Source organism: Haliaeetus leucocephalus, unplaced genomic scaffold, assembly GCF_000737465.1.
Source record: "Haliaeetus leucocephalus isolate CR32 unplaced genomic scaffold, Haliaeetus_leucocephalus-4.0 Scaffold177, whole genome shotgun sequence".
In the NCBI taxonomy this organism is placed as follows: domain Eukaryota; kingdom Metazoa; phylum Chordata; class Aves; order Accipitriformes; family Accipitridae; genus Haliaeetus; species Haliaeetus leucocephalus.
Window position 1 is genome coordinate 173,610 of NW_010972613.1, and position 7,666 is coordinate 181,275.

Sequence of the window (7,666 nt, forward strand, 5' to 3'; positions counted from 1 at the left end):
GCCCCCGGGGGCGGCTGCTGGGGTGGGGTGGGGGGGACCCCGGTGGTGCTGCGGCCTCCTTCGGGACTGGGGTCGGGGGGAATGGATGGGGGGATAAGAGGGGACCCGGGGACCACGCAGGGAGAGGGTGGCTGCGTGGTGGCTGTGTGACGGGGGGTGGGGGGGGAGCTGCCTCCTTCCCCCGTCACATCCAGCCCTGTGGCTCCCTTTCAGAGAAGAAAGGGCCTCAGAGCAGAACTCTACCGCCAGGACACGGGGGACCCTCCCCGTTCTCCTGGACCCCCCCAGTCCCTCCGAGCACCGCCTTACCTCCCTCTGTGTCACGTCCCTCCTTCCCCGGTGCTGCCCTGCTGCTGTCCCCAGGCAGTGCGGGTCCCAGGTCTGCTGTCGGAGAAGTGGGCAGGAGAGCTGTGCCTCCTCACTTGTCCCCAGACAGCTCTGTTCCCTCCCTGTGTCCTCGTCCCCTCCCTGTGTCCTCGTCCACTCTCTGACCAGCTGCCCCAGGCAGGGTGCATGTTCCTGGGGTGGGGCGAAGGAGAGCGATGCTGGGACACAGCATGCCCAAACCTGCCCCCGTAGCGTGGCCTGCTCAGCACTGCCCACGGAGCCGTCAGCAGCTTTAGGGTTTGTCCAGCGTGAGAGGTGCGAATAACCTGCCTGGACACTGCTCCCTGAGAATCGCACATCTCCCTTGTCCCTGAATTTCTTTGCATCTGTTTCCTGAGATTGAGGTGGCTGTGAGGCTGGAGGGTGGGAGAGTGAGACTGAACCCAAGCCCGCTGCGTGGTGAGAAGAGAAGGGAGACAGCTTATTTGCGAGAGCCCAGCCTACAGACCAGGGACAGAGCACGGCTCTGTGTCGGCATGCTAGAAACTGGCAGGAGCTGCTGTTGGTTTGACCCTGCTTTGGGTTTCCAGAGGAGGTTTGCGAGGTGCAGGGGGTGCATCCCACCCTCCCAAACGAAACTTCTGCTCCCCCTCCAGGTCTCGGTCGTAGGGAGAGGCGACGCTGAGTCCCTCAGCTCCAGACCATGAGCTGGCTCTGCCGCTGGGGATGCCGGGGCTGAGAGCTCCAAGCCCCAGGGAAGGAAGATGCTTCAGACCAGCAACTACAGCCTGGTCCTGTTCCTGCAGTTCCTCCTGCTTTTCTATGACCTCTTTGTCAACTCCTTCTCGGAGCTGCTCCGCACGGCCCCCGCCGTCCAGCTCGTCCTCTTCATGTGAGCGCCAGGCAGACATAGCGGGTAGCGCGGTGGGGCAGGAGAGCTGGGATCTCACCACATCTCTCTCCTCCTGCAGCATCCAGGACATTGCTATTCTCTTCAACATCATCATCATCTTCCTCATGTTCTTCAACACCTTCGTCTTCCAGGCTGGGCTGGTCAACCTCCTCTTCCACAAGTTCAAGGGGACCATCCTGCTGTCAGGGGCCTACCTGGCACTCAGCATCTCCTTCCACATCTGGGTTATGGTAGGCTGGGGCGAGCTCGGGGCTGCTGGCTTCTCTTGAGGGCAGGCAGCACAGGCGGTGGTCGGCTTGCTTTCCTGGCCACAACCCCCTGCGCCCTTCAGTCCCTCTCTCATGAGAGAAAGGCCACGATCTACCACCGCAGGGACAGTTTGGTGTCCCCCTGTGATTCCCTGCGTGACCTCCCGCCCGGAAGGCATCAGGCTGGAAGTGAGCTGCCCCATCACGGCCCCTTCCCTAAGGGCTGTAACCTGCTGGAAAATCCTCTTTCCACAGGGGAAGCCCAGCAGCTCCAGCTCTGTGCTGGCACAGAAGCCACTCATGGGGTAATCCCCGCTGAAGTCTGTGACAGCACCTCCCGGTTTACCTGGGATTAATCCTCAGCAAACGCCAGGGCTCAGCGCCTTGGGGCGGCCCCCTCCCTGCTGGCAGCAAGCAAGCACCGAGTGGTCCTGGCAGCATCTTCCCCTTCTCTTCCCTGACTAAACTCCCTCCTGTCCCCTGCCCCAACCCCCAAAGGAGCAGCCCACACACCCTGCCCAGCCCCTGGGCACCCTCCTCCATCGGGCTCTCATCCCCCACTTCTCCAGCCTCTGAGTGAGGGTCCATCCCTACCTCGCTGACCCTGGGGCAGGGGAAACGCTTCAAGCTGGGCCGGGGGCTGCCCCGCACCAGGGTGCCCAAGCGGGCAGCCGCCCCGGTGCTGCCCACGCCATCCGGGCAGGGGATTGATGGGGATTTGCAGAGATCTGAAGTCTGAAGCTAGAATAGGTCCCGGCTCGCTGGCTAAATCCCCTGAGCTGCTTAACCTTTGGGGTGGGGGAGCTGCCCCCCGCAGCCGGCAGCGTCTCCCCTGGCCTGTGACCAGCAGCACACCGGGCTGAGGGAGCTGGAGGCACAGGTTGCTGCCCCCAAAACTAACGCGGGGGTTTTTCTTGGCTCCTGTCTGTCTGTCTGTCTCAGAACCTGCGGTGGCGGGACTCCGGCCACTTCGTGTGGACTGAAGGCCTGCAGACCCTTTTTGTTTTCCAGCGGTTGGGTAAGGGCTCGTGGTCGCAGGGTCCCTGGTGGGGTCCTGCCTCTTTCAGGGAGCCTGTGGGGGCAAAGTTGGGGGTCCTCCCTCACCCCCCCTCCCTCCCGCAGCGGCTGTGCTCTACTGTTACTTCTACAAGAGGACGGCGGTGCACCTGGGTGACCCCCTCTTCTACCAGGACTCGCTCTGGCTGCGCAAGGAGTTTGCACAGTTCCGTGGCTGATGGTTTCCCTTGGGCTCTGGACGACCCACTGTCTTTCCCTTCGACTTCCTGGCAGCCCCCGCCATCTCTCTGCAATTTGCGGGCCCCATTGGGGACAGTTTCGGCTCAGCCACCTTCCTCCTCTTCTTCCCGGGGACCAGCTCTTCTGCTGGCGCCGGCACAGCTCACGCAGATGCTGGGGGTTGGTGCGAGGCTCCTGGTGCGTTCTGGCGCCACAGCTCCTGTTGGGACTTGAGTGTTTTTGTAAACAATAAAGAAATAAATCGGCTGCCTTTTCCAGAAGCTGCCTGGTGTCTGCGCACCCCGGGCCCCCCCCCCCCGGCTTTTCCCTTCCTTCCAGTGGCAGCAGCTGCCATCCCAGCAGCCTTACCTGTGCCTTGTGCTGGCCCTGGCCAGCTCAGCGCTGTGTTTGCAGCCACAGAACAAGGCTGTTCCCACCTTGTAGAGTGGGATGCTCGGCCCAACGTAGGAACGGAGGCAGAACCGGAGGGCAGCCGGTGATCCCTACCCGCCCCAGCTGGGGGTCCCGGTTCCCACCCGCCCGTCTGGCCGGGTGCGGGATTTGAACCCGCAGCTCAGCTGCCCAGTCCTCCTGAACCATAGAGAGGGCGGAGAGAGCGGCCGGGCGCCTTCCCGCCCAGCGCTCCCGGGAGCGAGGGCGGCGGCGGCCGTTCCCATGGAGATGGAAGATGGCGCCCAGGAGTGAGTGAGGGGCCGCGACGGGCAGCGGGGCCAGGACCGGGAAGGGCGGGGGGGGGACAGCGGGGCGTAGGGATGGGACTGGGAGCTGGCCAAGGCGCGGAGGGGCCTGGAACGGACCGGGAGCGGGGTTCAGCCAGGCGGGGAGCGGGGTTGGGGCCCGGTCCGTGCCGCCCCCGCCTACGGCCGCCTTGTGCCCTCAGGCCGCCAGCGCTCCTCGGCTCCACTGCAGGTCCTGCTTTTCCTCAACGGGTGGTACAGCGCTACCTACTTCCTCCTGGAGGCTTTCATCTTCGTGTACAAGGGTGAGTCCCCTGCAACCCCGCCCCCCCAGGGCAGCAGCCCCCCCCGCCCTGAGGCCCAGGGTGGGCTGTCGGTGCAGGCCCTGAGGGCAGCGGTGGCTGTACCCCGCAGTGCTGCTGCTGCCGTACCCCTTCACCAACCTAGCGCTGGACGTGGTGCTGCTCTTCCTCTACCTCGGCACTGAGGCCACTCGCATCTTCTTCGGTAAGTGCTGGGGACAGAGGGGGTGGTGTCCCCGGGGTGACATCGGGCTCCAGAGCTGCCACCCCCCACCCCAGGAACTGCTGGGGCAGAGCTGGGACCGCCGTGGTGCCATTTACCACGTCCCCACCACCACCGCAGAGTCCTGGGGGGCCCTGTGGGAGACACCCCCCTAACCGTGTTCCCCCCAGGATCCAAGGGGAACCTGTGCCAGCGGAAGGTGCCACTCTCCATCAGCCTGGCCCTGACCGTCCCAGCGGCCGTGATGGCGGCCTATTACCTGCTGCTGCAGACCTACGCCCTGCGCCTGGAAGCCATCCTCAATGCCATCCTCCTGCTCTTCTACGCCGTGGAGCTGCTGCTGGGTGTCCTCGCGCTGGTCTCCTTCTCCAGGTACCGCAGCCAGGCCACGTCATGCAGGGAGCTGGGTAACGCCGGGACGCGGCAGAAGCCGGCACCTGGTTGGTTTGGCGCTGACATGTCCCCCTCTTCCCTTCTTGGCAGCGTGGATTCATACTGAGGCCCCATGCCACGCCAAAGGACCAGGCACAGAGCGGCACAGGTACGCGAGGTGGCGGGGAGCCAGCAGCCCCGGTGCCGGCTCCATCTCCCAGGCCAAGCCCACGTCAGTCCCGGGCAGGAGAAGTCTTCACCCTGCCTGCACTCCGCTTCGCCCGGCAGCATGCGCGAGCGACCTGCCGGGCAGCACCCGACCCACTGCCACCTGGGAGGCGGCCCCCAGGACTTGTGATGCACAGGTCAGTTTGAGGTACGGAGAACTTTTTTTTCTATTGCCTTCTCAGAAAAATTCACTATTTTCCAATAAATATTTATTTTTACCTGGTGCCTGGGCATGTGGCTTTCCCCAGGGCAGTGGGCTGGGCATGAAGTGCTCAGGAGCTTCCAGCACTGCACCGCTGCCCCACAGCGCTGCCCTGAGCCGGCCTGGGGGGCACAGAAGCCCCTCAGAAGCACGGGAGGACAGTGAGGGTCAGGGATGGTGGGCACAGAGGCACTAAATAGTCCCCAAGTGCTGCTCTTCCCTCCCACATAGTGGCACTAAAATGCTCCCACCCCACTCATCATAGGGAGGAAACACGACAGAAAAGCCCTACAGCGCCATATAAAAGATCGACAATGTCATCAAGTTTATTACACAATTTCCAACCTATCAGAAAGACAAACAAATCTAGTCACTGCGAGCAGGAGGGGCAGCGCCTCGCTGGGTGGTTAATAGGGGTTTGCTCTGCACTTTTCCCCACTATATTTGGAAAGAAACTAAAAATTTGTGTCATTAAGTAAAAAAACAGAACTCTCCCACCAAGCGCTCCCCCCGGCACTCACCCGCTAAGCCGGCACCTCATGGTACTTTACAAGATGGATTGGTTTTTTTTGTTTGTGTGTCATTTCAACCTAAAAAGACCTCCAGAGCTGGGCTTCTCCTGTCCAGCAACAGTTCAGAGGGTGACACTGCCTGGCCAGCAGCCCTGGGGACTGGCACCCACCCTAGAAGTCACGTTGTGTCTCCTCAGCTCACCCCAAGCCTCCTGGGCTCTCCCTCTCCTGCTGGAGGGATGCGTGTGGGGCCTCGCAGCCCAGAGAAGCACAGGGCTGGGGTGGGGGGGCTCCCACCTGGCTGCCCACTGCTCCGTGCAGTGCACAGGGACACCCACCACCCCCGTCCCGGCCTGTGCGACACAGCCGAGCTGCTACCACACGCGGAACCACCATGCCGCCTGTTAGGAAAGGGTAGCCGGGGGACGTAGGGACACAGCTGGAAGAGCCCCCAGCACAAGCGGGGGACAGGTAGTCCCCAAGGCAGGGGGGGTGGCAGCCTGCCCTGCCCCGCCCCGCCCCGCCTCCTCCGCTTCCTCTAAAACAAGGAAGGTGCTGCAGGAGAGGCCGGCTCCATGCAGGACCCTGCCGGCGCTCGGCAGCCGGAGCTGCTGTTTGGGATGGCAATGCCGCTGCGGCGAGCCGGTGGGGAACATCGGGGCAGAGAGAGGGGGCGACCCCTGGCCCAGCTCTAGCCCCCCGCTTCCTCAGCACGTCGCTCCCAGACAGAGCGGAGAGGGCGAAGGGGAAAAAGCAGGCCCGCGGAGGGGATGGGCTGCGCTTCCCCTCCATCAGAGGGGGGAAAAGGAGGAGCGTGGCACAGTGTCCTGCAGGATGGGGGGGCCTGTGCTGGGACTGCTGGGGTGATGGGGACAGGAGTGTCCCCAGACGAGGTGAGAGGATGATACGTGGCAGAAGACCCCATACCAGCGAACCTGGGCACGGGGTCGGGAGCCGTGCGCCTCCAAGCCCCCGCGCTTCACGCCCACAGGGAGGGCTCCATCCCCTCCAGCCACCCCCGGAGAGGAAAGGGCTCACAAACCTCCCTCCATGGAAAAAAAAAAGCACCATTTCTCTTTGGGTCCGAGAGTCCACGGAGTGGAGCAGGGTGGCCCAGGCGCAGGCGTTCCCCGGCTCCCCGTCTCTCCCCGGGGAAGCAGCAGTAGCGGTGAGTGCGGGCAAAGGCTCAGGCCCCAAGGCCACGAGGTGTCGGTGGGAGTCCCGCCGGAGCACGGCACGGTTTTCCTCGGGCGCCCGGAGAGAGCTGGGGGTGGCGGGGAAGGGGCGGGGGGGTGGAGCGGCCTCGTCACGTAGTCCTGATCGAGGTGAGGAGATACGAGTCCATTAAAAACCACTTACTGCCAAACTCCTGTGGGGGAGAGACGAGAGGAGTGGTCAGATAAGCGCCGAGGACCCTTCCCACCACCTCAGCCCTCACTCCTCGAGGGGGACCCCTGAGACCCCACACCGATGGCGCAGCACGTGCGGCAGCGCCCTGGCACCGGCTCACCTGTCTCAGTGGTGCCGGTCCCTCTCTCTGTCCCTGTCCCGATGTCGGTCGTGCTCCCGGTTCCGCTCCTGGAAATAGTCCTCGTGCCGATCCTCGCTGTGGAGCAGGTCCCGGTGCCGCCGGCTGCTTTCGCGAGACCGGCTGGGAGAGCGCTCCCGAGATCGGTGTCTTTTCCTGAGAAAAAAGAAGAAAAAGCTTTCGGTTACCTCCGGAGAGGATCTCACTGGGCTGGGGACAGAGACAGCGAGCAAAACCCCAAGACGGGGTGCAACAAAGCCACCCCCATGCAGCTCTGACCCCCAGAGCCGTCAGTACCTGGAGGAGCTGCTGCTGGCGCCCGTGCTGTAGGACTTGGCTTCGATGCCGTGCAGACAGTCTTTGAGGGACGAGAGGAGGACGCGGCACCGCTCGTCATTGGCGACGCGGGACTGCTTGATGACGGCGATGGCCGTGAGGAGGGTCTCGATGGCGTCGCTGTAATCGCCTGGGGAAGCGGAGCAAGGCTCGAGGGATGCGGACTTGCCACGGGATGGCATGGGGGGGGGGGCGACGACATGGGCACCTGGGGGGCACGGGGACGCGGTCACCTTTACCTGCGCTGGCGCCGGACACTGCCTTGGAAATGGCGCTGCTGGAGATCGCCCGGTTCCTGTTCATGATCTCCTCAAACTCCACTTCGCTCACAGGGGGAGGTGGTGGGCCGAGCTCCCGGCTGCACAGGAGGCACATGTGGGGGTCAGCATAGCCGCGCCCATCCCCAATTTGGTACCAAGGGGCACGCAGCCCCCCCCCCACTCCGCCCCTTCTCACCTGCTGTGGTTGTAGGGGGCCATGGCCTTGCCGTAGGTGTCCGGCGGAGGACCCAGGGCTGCGTTGGGTGGGGGGAAGAAGGCAG

The 7,666-nt window shown here is 63.9% G+C and overlaps 4 protein-coding genes across 4 annotated transcripts in view; 2 read left to right on the top strand and 2 right to left on the bottom strand.

Annotated features, from left to right (window-relative positions):
* The window catches only part of LOC104829802 (cytochrome b ascorbate-dependent protein 3), a 3,828-nt gene extending 3,445 nt beyond the window's left edge, over positions 1 to 383 (bottom strand). The window contains exon 1 of the mRNA XM_010564260.1: positions 310 to 383. The gene's annotated coding sequence lies outside the window, so the exon portion shown is untranslated. The remainder of the gene's footprint in view (positions 1 to 309) is intronic.
* TMEM138 (transmembrane protein 138) overlaps positions 1 to 2,924 on the top strand; it is a 3,071-nt gene extending 147 nt beyond the window's left edge. Inside the window, exons 2-5 of the mRNA XM_010564258.1 lie at positions 984 to 1,219; positions 1,299 to 1,470; positions 2,431 to 2,506; positions 2,611 to 2,924. Coding sequence (XP_010562560.1) covers positions 1,092 to 1,219; positions 1,299 to 1,470; positions 2,431 to 2,506; positions 2,611 to 2,723 — 489 coding nt within the window. The 5' untranslated portion in view covers positions 984 to 1,091 and the 3' untranslated portion in view covers positions 2,724 to 2,924. The remainder of the gene's footprint in view (positions 1 to 983; positions 1,220 to 1,298; positions 1,471 to 2,430; positions 2,507 to 2,610) is intronic.
* The window catches only part of CPSF7 (cleavage and polyadenylation specific factor 7, 59kDa), a 23,114-nt gene that overhangs the window by 7,236 nt on the left and 8,212 nt on the right, over positions 1 to 7,666 (bottom strand). The window contains exons 6-11 of the mRNA XM_010564361.1: positions 7,582 to 7,665; positions 7,365 to 7,483; positions 7,087 to 7,255; positions 6,772 to 6,945; positions 5,594 to 6,630; positions 2,753 to 2,755 (exon numbers count right to left, since the gene is read on the bottom strand). Coding sequence (XP_010562663.1) covers positions 6,777 to 6,945; positions 7,087 to 7,255; positions 7,365 to 7,483; positions 7,582 to 7,665 — 541 coding nt within the window. The 3' untranslated portion in view covers positions 2,753 to 2,755; positions 5,594 to 6,630; positions 6,772 to 6,776. The remainder of the gene's footprint in view (positions 1 to 2,752; positions 2,756 to 5,593; positions 6,631 to 6,771; positions 6,946 to 7,086; positions 7,256 to 7,364; positions 7,484 to 7,581; position 7,666) is intronic.
* TMEM216 (transmembrane protein 216) lies at positions 3,413 to 4,446 on the top strand. Its single transcript, XM_010564360.1, has 4 exons — positions 3,413 to 3,425; positions 3,626 to 3,727; positions 3,837 to 3,929; positions 4,118 to 4,446. Exons 1-4 carry the CDS (start codon positions 3,413 to 3,415, stop codon positions 4,444 to 4,446), a joined length of 537 nt encoding a protein of 178 aa, XP_010562662.1.